Source organism: Stegodyphus dumicola, chromosome 7 (genome assembly GCF_044657685.1).
Source record: "Stegodyphus dumicola isolate Sdum_Otavi_A_Nest chromosome 7, ASM4465768v1".
NCBI lineage: Eukaryota > Metazoa > Arthropoda > Arachnida > Araneae > Eresidae > Stegodyphus > Stegodyphus dumicola.
This window is the reverse complement of record NC_140774.1, coordinates 74,036,522-74,051,269: the sequence shown is the minus strand read 5'-3', so window position 1 is coordinate 74,051,269 and position 14,748 is coordinate 74,036,522. Positions and strand designations below refer to the sequence as shown.

The following is a 14,748-nucleotide window of genomic DNA, read 5'->3' as shown; positions in this document are numbered from 1 at the left end:
TGAACTTTTATTTTACATTTAGCCTTATTGAACTTCAAATTATTTTCTTGTGCTCTCTGGAGTACTTTTTTAAGTCGTAGCTCATGTTCCTTTTCATTAGCTCCCCATATTAAAATATCATCTATAATACATTCAACGCCTTCTAGACCTTCTATCATTTGGCTTAATTTTCTTTGGCAAATTTCTGGAGCTGAGCATATGCCAAAAGGTAATTTTTTAAGTTTGTATCTGCAAAAGGTATATTGAATGTGCACAAATTACTACTTTCTTCGTCAAGCTGGATTTGCCAAAAAGCACTATTAGCATCTAGAACAGAAAATATTTTTGCATTTGACATTCTAGTGGCAACTTCGTCAATGGTTAACATAGGATCATGTTCTCGTTTTATAGCTATATTTAAACCTCTAGGATATAAACATATTCTTATTTTATTAGGTTTGACCACTATGACCATTGAATTTACGCATTCAATTGGTTCTCTTACTTTCTCAATAACATTTAAATTTTCCATTCTTTGTAATTCTTTCTTCACTTTATCTCGTACAGCTATGGGTATTTTTCTTGGAGGATGAATTATTGGTGTTGAACCTTGTTTTAACTGGATTTTATATTCTCCATTCAAACAACCTAAGCCTTCAACTACATCTTTGCATTCCTCCAGTAAGTCTTCAATGTAAACCCCAACAGCACGGCACGTCGCTGGAACATTGCAAACGTGTCGCATTGTGACGACCTCAACGTCGCAGTAACGTTGTAGGGATGGCTTAATGTCCGCTTTTTGAGACGTCACATTGCGAAGCTGATGTGAATTCACACTGCGACATTCATGTAACAACTCATTTCGACTTTAATATAAAGCCATAGAGTGGCATGAATGCAGCGTAATAAAGTGCCATGAATATAATGTCACTAAAGATTTAAATGGATGTCACGCAACTCTGGATTACTTTCTAAATGTTTAGAGTGATGAACTTATATTTTAGAGAACAGGTAACTACAACAATGTTTAATAATCCAGTAAGGTATTATACTTTTCAAGGTATTAAAATACTTCCATAATATTCGAAATCTTTAAATAATTGAAAATATCCAATATAATCATTTGAAATTTTCTCATCTTACTGAGGTTGTATCTCACCCTATTAAGGTTATATAACTGTAAACTAGAGTGTACAGAAAATGCAGAACGTATTACAATATATATGATGCAAAAGTGATCATATGTTCATTTTCTAACCGTATTACATTGCTAATACTTTTGAGTATGAGCTGTCCAGAAGCTACATAATTTTGCTTTCATTCTTTAGAATTTAATATTTAAAGACAATTCATATTTTTCCAAAATTTCTAAATTGTATTAAAAATCTGAGTTCTTATAACTTATTAAAAATTTTATTTTATTTCTTAATTTAACACATTCTTCCCCCCTCTTTCAAAATAGAAATATTTCAAAAAAAAATATTCTTTGGCTTGCAATGTTTATAATAACTATATTTCTTAATACCTTTTTTCTCCTCATTCGTTGAAGTTCGCAAGTTCCTTTATTTAATCAACACATATGGGAGGTAAACACATATTGTATACTGACTAGAACGATAGCGGTAATAATTAATATATAATAATTGAAAATAAATTTTAAAATTATTATTAAGAATAAAGCGAATATCCTCGAGAAAAAGTACCAGAGATGCATGAACTTTATAGAAGCGCGAGAAAAATTAATGAAGATTTTTGCTATCCACAAATTTCTGCAAACATACAATAAAATCAGGGCATTTGGAATTATTTTAATACGATTTTTCAGAGCAAAGATGAGGATTTGGAAAATGTGTTTTGAGGTAAATATGAGATATAGGCATTCTTGTTATCCTTCTCCTTTAATATAAACACGATTCAGTTTTTTACTTAATTTAAATAATATGAAGATATCATATTTTACAATGCATACATTCAAAAAGTTATTAATTTCATCTAATTGAATCTGTACAACACACGTCACGTTTTGGGGTAAATCAGGCATTTGGGGTAAATCAGTAATGGGGAACATATACTGTATAAATAAGAATTTAGAACGTAATAAAAATGTTTAAGAGAAGCAGTTATGAGATTAGTTACAGATATTAAAATCTGATAAGGCCCTGATGCTTTACTTCCTTTAAAGTACTTCATTTGTCTTTAAACTGGACTTTCTTTAAAGTTTTCATTTGATTCCCTTATTGAAATCAGAAAGGATTTCACACTGTTAAGATGTCAAAAAGGCATCAGTACATGTTTTAGCAATGATGTTATAACGTTGCGCGCCTCTAACTAGCACGCAACCAAGAGGTGACTGTGAAAGCTTGTATAAACCACAGAGTCTTATAAAGGGTCTAAGTCCCTTTTTATTCAACGTACTAATTTACAATTGCGTCCTCTTGACGCTTACAAACTTTGCCAACTAGGCAGTCAAAATAAAATAATAACCTGAAAAGAAAATAAAGACAAGATTCTAACTACGAGGCTCTCTAAAATAACTAACTCACCGCGTTTTACAAATACCGCAGCTAATTCAGCAGACTTGAAGCTCACTGGAACAATTGCAACTACTTCCCGCCAAGCACATAGGCCGCAACGCGGGGTTCTTTAATTCTCGATTTCTACCTCCGCGCTCGCGAAGTAAGAATAACTCTCTCACCGAACTCGTTTCCTTCTATTTAAATCATACTACTTCCGCTGATAATTTGAATGCTTGCGCGTTCTACTCAAATTTACATATTCTGGCATTGGCAGTTCCAGGGGAAAGTAAGGCTTGACAGGAAAGATAGTTTAAACTTAAAATAAATGTTAGTTAAAATAAATATAAACCCTACATTTGCCGCTGCCAGAATTTGCAAAACTTGGAAGCAGGTCCTACAAACGACCTGTTGTAAGTTTATCTAATTCTGAACTAACTGGCGAAAGCCTCGTTTACACAAAAAAAATCTTATGTAACAATTAAAATTCTGTTAGTCGTTACAAAGCTTTCTTCTTACAGCAACTTTTCCTGGACTTCATCAATCAATCTTGGTCTTTCCTTCCAGCATCTGGAAGGAATAAGTATCAGTATCTTTCTACATACATTATAATTTACACTTTCTTGACACAATAAATTTTTGTTTTTAACGATTCGTTTTTCTTAGTTATTGCTTACTTCACATTCATTCAATTTTTCAAGCATTAATTTAACTTTACCCTGGCTCTCCACCGTGTGTGGTGTCAAACGGGAATATTCGTGTTTTAGTCTTACAACTTTTCCCCTAACCACCATGATTTGTTAGAATTCAACAACCAAATAGATACACCTTACTCGACATTCTACAACTCAATGAGCTACTTTAATATTCTTAAAAATTCAAATGTAGGTGGAGAACCCTACAAAACACATTCATTCTAACTTCCCCCTCATTCATCTTTAAACATGCAGGCTTTCGCTCTAAAGCATGACTTTACAGTTTAATACTTAAATTTTGACTTCATTGCTTTTAAGCATTCACTTTTAGCATCTAGAATTTTATGCTTCTAGACTAAATTCTACTTTTACATAACATGCAAGTATTTACATACATTTACAAAAGTTTAATACATATGCTTTTTACAATTTACCATAAAATGAATAAGAGAAAATAAATTTTTACTTTACTCTTTCTTCGCCAAGCTGGCGGCACTGGAACTAAAATTCTTATTAGTACAAGAATACGAAGTTATTTTTATCTCCGGCCAAATTTTGGCTTTAACATAACAAAATTAGTCTTTCGACCAACATAAAATGCTTGTTTTTATCTTTTACACTTAAAGAAAATAATACTTTTGCCTTAGCTAAATAAAGTAAAACAAAACTAAGTCTCAACCGAGACATATTGACTTTCGTCAAAACATAGAACTTCGTACTTATGCATAACATTTCGGAACAAAAGAGAAAAAAAAAATTTATAGAAGGTTTTAACTTATCTTTGAGTTTTCGATGCTTGAAATTCCGTCATCCGTTTTTGACAAAATTGATCCCAAGTCAGAGGTGTCATGGACGTCAATCTTCTCCTTGTTGATCTCCAATTGTCGTCCCCGTTGTTCTTTCTTTTGCGTCCTCTACATGCTGGCCTCTTGACGGAGTAATCGTCTGGTTGTTGTCCTTTGCGTTTCTGCCTGGGACGGCTGGTCTTGACGTCCTGCGGTCTGGAGTCCTTGAATTTCTTCTGTTCCTCGTACTTATGTGCCTCCTGTTGGCGTTTCAGTTTCCGGAACGGCGGCCTTGCTGGCACCTGACTCTGTGGCCGTGTGCGCGTTCTCCTTGATGTGTAATTTCTCCTGCCATCTTTTGTAGGTCATGTTTTCGTCTTTACCACGGTTTCTTTACCCGGTTCATCTGTATTTTTGTTTTTCTTAAACGCCGGAGTTTGAAACTCATTTTTTCTTTTTGATACCGACGTCCGGGTTGTAGAAGTGCTAGGTCTCTCTTCAGTTCTCCGTTTCTTGGGTGGTGGAATAGTTGTTGCAGTCTCTGGCCCTTCTATTTCGTTTAGACTTGAGTCCTGCAAGAAACTTTTAAGGATTTCAAAATCATTTGGATTATAATATTTTTTCACCTGGTCGGGACTTGCTTTACAGATTTCCCCTCTCTCGTTTTTAAGATATAAGACTACTCCTTTGATTTCCTGAATTACATAGGGGCCTTCAAACTTTGGAGCTAGCTTTGCCATAAAATTGTCTGGGGCACTTGATAAAGAAAATTTCCGTTTCAATACTTTATCCCCAACTTTAAAATCTGCTTCACGGCGTTTTCTATCGTAATATAACTTTTGTCTATTTCTTGCCGTATCCGAAGTTTTAAGCGCCTGATCAATTAGTTTTTGCACGTCCTTTTGTCTAAATTCCTGCTCTCTTTGTTGCACAAAGAATAATTTATCTAAAGGCGTAATTAACTTTCTGCCTAAAAATAATTCTGCTGGAGTTTTTCCCGTAGTATCATGATGTGCCGTTCTTAAAGCATAAGCTAATTCATTTATGTAGCCATCCCAGCGCTTGTGATGTGTGCTAACGTAACTGCGAATTATTTTTACAATGTTTTTATTAACTCTTTCTGCTATGTTAGCCTGTGGTCTATACGGAACCATTTTGATATGGCGTATATCAAGTCCATTGCATATGTTTTCAAATATTTGACTAATGAATTGTTTTCCGTTATCGCTAATGACTTTTATCGGTGCACCGTATTTTAAAATGTATCTGTGTAAGAATGCATCTGCGACTGTTTTGGCTGACGCGCGTTTAAGTGGAACAATTTCTATCCATTTTGAAAAATGATCTACTATTACTAAAAGAAAACGATTTTTATTTAACTCGCTCTGGGGGAAGGGACCAAGGAGATCTATGCCTAAAATTTCATTCGGAAATGTAGCGCGAATGCTATTTAAGTACCCGGCCGGGCTGTAATTAATATCATTTATTAACTGACATTGATTGCAGGACCTGACATACGCCGTTACTATTTTGTATAATTGCGGAAAATATACCGCCTCGCGTACCCTTTATAAAGTCTTTCTGACCCCGAGGTGGCCCGCTGTTTTTTTTTCGTGCAACTCCTTCAAAATGCTTAATCGAAGCGAGGCTGGGATGACTGGCTTATACTCAAGATTTTCGTTTGTTGTTTTCGTATAGAATAATAAATTATCTATTATTTCATAGTTTTTTGCTCTATTTCTTATCGCATCGATATCTGTATGCTCAAAGCCTTCGGGGTCTTTCAAATAAGCATAGATATTACCAAATTCAGGATCAGCTTTCAGTTCAGTAATAACCGTATCTCTAGAATCTAAAATTTTTGAAGTCAACACAGCGCATTTAAGTTCATTACCTTCATCGTCCAGTTTTATACGAGAAAGTGCGTCAGCTACATTGTTTTCCTTACCCGGTTTATATTTTATTGTGATATTATATTCTTGGAGTTTTAAAGCCCATCTTATTAACCTGGGCGTTAGGTTTTTTCCCGAGTAAAGTCTACCAACAGCCGCATGATCCGAAAAGACTGTTACTGGCGATTTGCCGAAATAAACTCGAAATTTGTGTACAGCCATTAATACGGCTAATGTTTCTCTTTCTGTAGCTGTATAATTCCTTTGTGTTTAATTCAATGTTTTACTAAAAAATGCCAGCGGATGGTTATTTTGCATAAGAACCGCACCCACCGCATAGTCTGATGCATCTGCCGCAATTTCCAGGTTTTCGTCCCCCTCAGGGAATTTTAAAACAGGGGCATTAATAAGCGCTTCTTTTAATCTTTCAAAAGCTGTGTTCGCTTCCGCTGTCCACGTAAATTTACTCTTTTTTCTTTTGATTACTAAGAGTGGTTCAACAATATTAGCGAAATCTTTTATGAAAGATCGATAGTAAGAACATAGTCCAAGGAAAGACGAAAGTTTCTTGGCGGTGTTGGGCGGTGGGAAATTCTTAATAGCTTTTATTTTTGAATCTTGCGTTTCTATACCCTTTTGCGAAATTTTATAACCGAGATATTTAAGTTCTTTAGTTGCGAACTTGCATTTTGAGGCGTTAATTGTAAGACCGGCCTCTTTTAATAATTTAAAAACTTGTTCGAGGTCATTAACGTGTTGTTCCAACGTACTACTCGTTATAATTATATCATCTAGATAAATTAAAGTTGATTTTCCTAGGACAGGCTTTAGAACAATGTCCATAGCTCTCTGGAATGTTGATGGGGCCCCACACAACCCAAAAGGCATGCGTAAAAATGCATAAGTGCCCGATTTTGTTATAAACGCGGTTTTATGTATATCTTCGGGTCTCACAGCTATTTGATAGTAGCCAGACGTTAAGTCCAAAGTAGACATATATCTCGTCGATTTGATCTGTCTAATGATCTCGTCTATAACCGGCAAAGGGTAAACTGGGAATTTAGTTATGCTATTTAGTTTTCTATAATCGATAGCAAACCTCCAAGCCCTTTTATCCGAAGGAGGAAACTCGTTCTTTTTCCTACATAGTACGACTGGACTCGCGTATTCACTATTTATGGGCGTTATTATTTTATTCTTTAACATCTCCTGAATATGTTCTTCGATGATTACGTCTTTTTGTTTGTCATAGCGGTAAGGTTTAGTCCTACAAGGTTTTTCGGCATTTAATTGAATCTTGTGAGTCACGATCTGACAGTTTCCCGGTTTTTCTGAAAACAAATGAGAAAAATTACTCACCACTTTCTGTATTTCTTTACTTTCCTGGTCATTCAAATGGCTAAGGTCCAATTCAGGTGTCTCCGCAGGTTCCACCACCCTCTGGTCCATCTCCAGCACCACGGAACTATCCTGAAAATCCAATTTGGCCCTCGCGGCCCTTAAAAAGTCCATACCTAAAATAAGAGAGTGTTGGAGGTGTTTCACCACAAAAATTAATACTTTGAGATTTTCCTCTTTTACCTGTATGTTTAATGATACTTTCCCGATGCAGTGACATGTTTTTCCTTGCGCCGCTATAATTTCCGTATTTCTGGTTTTAAAGAGTCGTATCCTATAAAAATTCTTTTTGAAGAACTTTTCACTCATGAAATTTCCTTCTGCTCCTGTATCGATGAGGGCTTCTACTGGTACATCACCAACCAGGACTTGTATAATTGGTAGCTGTGAGTTTTTTACGATGACTGTATTTAGATGTCTATTTGAGGGTTTTTCTAAAACTTCCGGGGTCTGGACCCTCCCTTTCACAGGCCCCTCTAGTCGTTTAAAGCTTTCCTTTCAATCTGTGTCTTCTGGGTACGCGGATGCTTATTTTCAAATTTTCTTTTTGGGCCTTGCCCTTCAAGTTTCGATGCGTTAGCTTGATAGTTCTTTCCCCCATATGAGCGATTTCCATTTCTTGTTTCCTCCTTCCTTCTGGTACTTTGAGAATATGTTTCCCCTCTCGCTCTTTCCGCGATTCTGCGATTTTGAAACTTCACCGCCAATTTGAAGAGTTCCTGCAATGTTCTTGGGTTTCTAATTTCAAAGTAGTCTTGGACAGCGGGTAACAATTTTGGTAATATTATTTCAATAATCTCCGCATCGGGTTTCTTGCCATACAGCATATCCGTTAGCTTGATTTTTCGTAAAATAAAGTCCGTCAATTGTGCTGTATCCCGTTGATAGAAACTATATAGCTCGGCTTCCAGCCGTGCGCGATCTTTCACTATGGGGAAGGCCTTTACTAACGATTTTTTGAAATTTTCAAATGTATACGTCGGGCTTCCAAATTCACCTAGAAGAAATTTGCCTATATTTTTCCACCATAACGCGGCCTGTCCTCTTAGTGCTGATGTGGCGATAGCAACTTTTTGTCTTTCAGGCACAGGATAGAGCTGAAAGTGGTTTTCTATACCTTCTAAAAATACGGACACCGAATTTTTTCCGTCGAAATAGACGTTTGGCTTGATTGATGCTCTCAAAGTCTGGACCAGGTATCCAAATCCTTCTAACTGCGTTGTCATTTCTTGGTGTTGTCCAGCGGCTTCCATCCAATTTTCGGCCATTTCAGTTCGATAAGTGTTCGGGCGCCAATATAACGTTGCGCGCCTCTAACTAGCACGCAACCAAGAGGTGACTGTGAAAGCTTGTATAAACCACAGAGTCTTATAAAGGGTCTAAGTCCCTTTTTATTCAACGTACTAATTTACAATTGCGTCCTCTTGACGCTTACAAACTTTGCCAACTAGGCAGTCAAAATAAAATAATAACCTGAAAAGAAAATAAAGACAAGATTCTAACTACGAGGCTCTCTAAAATAACTAACTCACCGCGTTTTACAAATACCGCAGCTAATTCAGCAGACTTGAAGCTCACTGGAACAATTGCAACTACTTCCCGCCAAGCACATAGGCCGCAACGCGGGGTTCTTTAATTCTCGATTTCTACCTCCGCGCTCGCGAAGTAAGAATAACTCTCTCACCGAACTCGTTTCCTTCTATTTAAATCATACTACTTCCGCTGATAATTTGAATGCTTGCGCGTTCTACTCAAATTTACATATTCTGGCATTGGCAGTTCCAGGGGAAAGTAAGGCTTGACAGGAAAGATAGTTTAAACTTAAAATAAATGTTAGTTAAAATAAATATAAACCCTACAATGTTATAGTTTTTTTACTAGGCGGGAATTAAACAAACAGTTTCCTTAGTATACTTTTAAATGAAGAGAAATAGATTATTTGATTTCTTGAATATAAAAAAAAGGAAAACACAATGTGAAATGAAACATGAAAACACGTTTATGCCTTTCATTTTAGGAACTACGCAGTTAAAACTGAATTTTAGTTATTTACTTAAGTTCAAATATTGAAATAGGCTGTATTTATGAAAATAAAAGTAATTCCACTACTTAATTTGTAAGAATAACTTTACGACTTTTGTTAAAATTAAAAAATAACTACAATATAAAACTCCTTCTCTTACATTGAAAGAAATATTTGTTTGTCCCACAGTATAATGCACCGCAATGAGTTTTTAGAAACTTCGACTGACTTTCCTGGAATTGACTTTCTATTATAAAATTTCCAAACAAATTTATTTACTTATTTAAATGCGGCAAAGAACTGAGGTCTGTCTCAATAAAAAGAATTCCATGAAGTTATATTTTATCTTAAAATCAGTTTTTCTTCCCCTGTTCGGGAAAGACTTTACTTTAATTCATCAGTGTTTTATAATATGCGAATTTTCAAGTTATCACAATGAAATTTTTAAATTCCTTTGTGAAAGATTGCTTTCTTAATTTTTCTAAGCTTTTTTAATACGATTGCAGAAATTAGTATCTCTTCGATGTCTATTTCTGCAAATGATACGTTAAAGCAAAACTAGATGTGATAAGCTTAGATAATAAAAATAAACGTAATTAAAAGGTTAGATGTAATTTTTAAGTTTATAATAAGAAAATAAACTATCTTGTTTGCAGAAGTGAAATATATTAATTTAAATACAATTATTATTTCAAATAAAGTTTATCGGTGAAGCTTAAATAAACATTTCGATTTATGATAATTTTCATAGCATTTATAAAATTGTCTGCAATAGGCTACATTTTCTTAAAGTACTCAGTTTCTTTATAACATGAAGTAACATGTACTTTAAGAGAAAAATTAATATTAATTTATACTCTTTTGTCACAAGTGAAATTTTAACTTCCTTCATATATAAGTAACGATGAAATGTAATTTCCTTATTTCATCGAGGGCCCGGGGGACCCACCAGCGGAAGTCGCTGAACACCCTGGTAGTTCGGTCCGAGGTTCGAATCCCGCGAACGGGCTGGCTGCATGGGTGTTTTCGTTGGTTTCCCCATGTGTAACGTGTATACGAGTCAGTTTCTTTTAGAATGTCCTCCACGAAGGCATCCCTCCCCTTAATCAGATATCCCTCGAGGCTGTGCCTTAATTAAATAACCTAACCTAACCTATTTTTATATTGCTTTCGTTTAAATAATTTATGTATCTATTTAAAAAATTAATACCATAAATATATACTCTTAATCTTTTAAGTAACAAATACTTTTGAACAGGTTTTTTTCATGTTTTTCTTAATATATAAAGTGAATACGAGTTAGTTTCCTTAGAGAGTCCTCCACAAAGGCATCCCTTCTCTTAAGTTGGCAGCCCTCGTATATTTTACCGTATTCACATAATTTGACCTAAACTAGGAAATATTTTTCTCTAACTAAATCTCTTAGTAAGGAAATTGTGTTACTTTAACAAAACAACTTAAATATATTATACGTAAAAGTGTGACATAATTTTCGAAAACAAAAGATCATATTCGAAAACAAAAGATGATATAATAAATTTTAAAACTAATCTCAGAAATTTACATATAGGAAACATGTAGAAAAGTTCAGTGTTTTGAAGTAATAGACCATTTGTAAAGTTATAATAATTTTAAAAAATGTTCTATATAACTAAAACGTGGTTATGGAAGTATGGTATCATTTATAATGTGGCGCTAAGTACCACGCATGGAAGTAATTATTTTGTGAATAATTTCGAAAAATAGCGGAACACGATGAAAGTACTGCAGTAAAATGCATAAAATCAATTCTTTTTTCACATTATCTTTTCACATTAAAAACAACAAAAAGTGAATTATATCTACTAAGTAAACCTTATTCCCTAAATTAAAATTTCTAAGCAGCGAGACAAAAATAAGGTGACTTTTGATAATGGCCCTTGCTTCCGCACTCTTTGTAATACAAATAAAAGTTAATCTACTGCCAGTATTTCTTTTTGTTCATAGCATTTAAATTGCGCTTTTATTATTACATATTAATTATTACTGATATCATTACGAATTACTGAATCATTACGGACCTGTAGTATGGCGATTTCTACAATATGTAGTAATTGCTTCCGATTTTGCGTCTGTGTTTGTGATTTGCCGTTGTGCATTTTTCGGGTTAAAACTACGAATAATTTTATTGTTTTTCATCTTATTTGTTGTTTCCGTCTTTTTACTTAATATTTTTGGAGCTTGACGCAGAGCGCGTAGGGATCGTTGTTTAATTGCACACATATATGGAGGGAAGAGTTGCACATCTCTGCAATGATAAACGGAATACTGCAATTACGAAATAAAATGGTTGAGTGTCATCATTGCGGGAAAATAACATCCTCAAGACTCCCAGCTTACCTCTTACCCGCGCAATATCCTATTTAATAATTCTACTAGACGAATCTACGCCCGAATAGCCGAAACACCTTAATTCTGATTAACTATAGTGTTTCGAAACTGTAATTCTGAAGAAATAGCTATGGCAGAATGCCAAGGCTAAAGTTGCATTTCAGTGGATGAACACTTGATTGATCAAGGTTTCTCTAAAAGCACTTTTGGCTGTATTACTATGAACATGAGTGTCTGCAGGGCTAAAAGGTATCTTTATATGTCTATATGCATATGTCTTCCTGAGGTGAAGTTGATTAGATGCAACTACAGCTAAGAATCTGAAAGGAAGTTTTTAAATACTGAATGGCCTAATCTGCCCTTCTGTGTGGCGGTGAAATTATAAATGGTTATTATACTGGAATTGAAACTGTTTCGTTCCAACAATTTTCTCTAAACAGTTCCAGTTTTCAGGTTTTTTTTTTTTTTTTTTTTTTTTTTTTGTTTTCGAATCATAGATAATAATAAGATATATTTCAGCATGATGTTCGAAAAGAAGAGGGTGGAAAAGCACGTGCGTCTGCAGTTTACTGATATCGTGTTATTTAAATACCCAGATGTGAACGGATAACGTTCTTCTCGCGGAAAGTGTCGGTGTGTATACGTACGTTGCTTCGTATAGTGATTTGTCAAAAGATCATTTATTTCACTATGTCTGAATTTGGCACTCGAGCTATTCATGCTGGACAAAACCCAGAAAAATGGAATCACAGGGCTGTCATTCCACCCATATCATTAGCAACTACATTTCAGCAATTTGCGCCAGCCCAACATGCTGTAAGTGCTATTTACTTAATACATTAGCATATGTTACTTTCAAAAATTAAAATTTTCATGCTACCACTGTGCTAATTTATCTCTGTGTATTAATCGTTTGCTTGCGTTAACCATGCAAATTTTTTTTTTTCGGATTTAAAATTAACTAAATGTATTTGTGGTACTGTTCTGTTAACGACACCGGTTTCAGAAATGTAAGCGTGTTTACACGTGTGTGTGTATATATTTGCGTATATGAGTGTGTGTATACATATGGTACATACGTTAATTTCTGAATCCTATTGTAATTTCTTTTTTTTTTTTAATGTTAGATGTTCAAAGAAGATACTTATAACTGGTGAATAAGTAAGAAGTTTAGTTTCGTAATTATTTTAATGAATAAGATCTGTAAAAATAAAAACTTAAGTATTTATTTTATTTAATATTTTTTAATCAAGGAATTTAATAAAATACTAGTTTTAAAGTACTATTGAAATGAGTTGATAAATATGAAAAACATAAATATATATTTTAAATTTATGTTAAAAAATAACTGAGATTGCTGTTTTATGTGTATTGCCCTCATCTGTTTATCAGGCATTTGTATTAAATTTGGTCTTTGATGAAATCATCTTACAAAGTTGAATAAGTGTTAAAATTAAGTATGTATTTAGTGGAATTAGCAAAAATTCAAATTCATTGATAATCTGATTTCTTTCCTGTTTTCCTTTTTTGTATGACTGTTTTGTTACAGACATTTTTAAATTTCTTTTTATAATCTTAAAAACTTCTAATAAGATTAGAACTGATCTTCATAATGAGATAACTAGTGATTTTTCTCGTTTAGTAACCATGCATTTAGCTGTTGTAAGTCCTGCTTAAAAGAATCCTGAAATTTTACTGATATTTAAATTTTAAGTGAAATTACAAAAACTTTATTTCCTCATGAATTTTAAATACAGTATTATTATTTAGGATTGTAAATAATTGTGTTATATTATTATTTTTTTGTTAAATAAGTAAAAATCAGCCATAAAATTCAGCAGTAATTAAGGAATTATTTCCTTTATACGAGTAAAATGACAGATATCAAGAAGAGAGGGTTTTTTTTTTTTTTTTTTTTTAAGTAGGAAAGTGGGCAATGATGGCTCTGAAAAAATGCAGACGTGTACAATAACAGGGATTTAAAAGCAGTGTGTTACCATTTGACAAAGTATGAGATATTTATCTTTCAGATTTAATCAGTGAACTCAACAATTTAAAAGAAATGCATTGCCTGTAGTTGAAATAAAATATTTTTATCTTTCATGTGCCAGGTGTATTGCCATTCAGTAAAGCATAAGATATTTAATTTTTTCTTTCAAATTTTATTTGCCTGTTATTGATTAAGAAACTATTTAAAAGCAACAAATGCTGTTCTTTATATCTGTTTGTATTAATAACTGAATGGCTCCCATGAAATTACACCATCTAGGCACATTAACCTTCTGAGCATTATTGGCTCAAATTTCAAAGTTCCTCATAATGTCATGGATAAATGATATTTTCTAGATTATAATTAACAAAAAGACTCTCCCACTCTGTAATCTTATTCCTTTTCTTCCAATATACATCTAAATTAAAATTGGGTACATCAAAAGCTGGCAGAAATTATGTATAATGAATTAGAACTCCAGCCTTCTGTATGGAATTTTCGGTCTGTAATGCTGAGATGGTTAAAATCATTATACAGATTTTTTTTAATGATAACTATTATAGACAGCTAGTAATTCAAAAGAAATATTCAAATTTATATCGAATGCTTCATTTTAAATATTTATTGGTCTATCAATGTTAATATATGATTAATGAAGGCTATCTTCAATATAATTGAATAACATTTTGTGCGATTATAAAACATTTATGATATCATATGTGGAGAAGAGAATTGCCCTTGATTGAATCCCAAATTCTGCAAGTGGTGGTTGTGGAAGCATCATTCAAACTTTTGCTAGTAGCTTACAGACAGATGCTCATTTTTTGCTTCTTTGGCTTAGGAGAAGTGTCTTTACATGGAAATACGTGGAAGTGCAGTAAGCAAAATAAATTAATAAAAAAATCTGCAAACAATTAGCTATTTATCTCCTTGTACAAAACAAAGGAAGTATCGTAATCGCGAAAAATTTTGGTTATCAGATTCCAGTGGAAATATCTATTTTGACTATTTTTTGGCATGATGTCTATACATATGCAGAAAATAAATGACTGTATTCCGAAAAAGATTGTAAAATGGATTCAAAATTGAATGATTCATGTTTT

General features: G+C 33.6%; 1 protein-coding gene across 1 annotated transcript in view; it reads left to right on the top strand.

The window, feature by feature from the left end:
* Positions 1-12,191: 12,191 nt before the first annotated feature.
* Cth (Cystathionine gamma-lyase) overlaps positions 12,192-14,748 on the top strand; it is a 70,739-nt gene continuing 68,182 nt past the window's right edge. Inside the window, exon 1 of the mRNA XM_035361944.2 lies at positions 12,192-12,471. Coding sequence (XP_035217835.1) covers positions 12,346-12,471 — 126 coding nt within the window. The 5' untranslated portion in view covers positions 12,192-12,345. The remainder of the gene's footprint in view (positions 12,472-14,748) is intronic.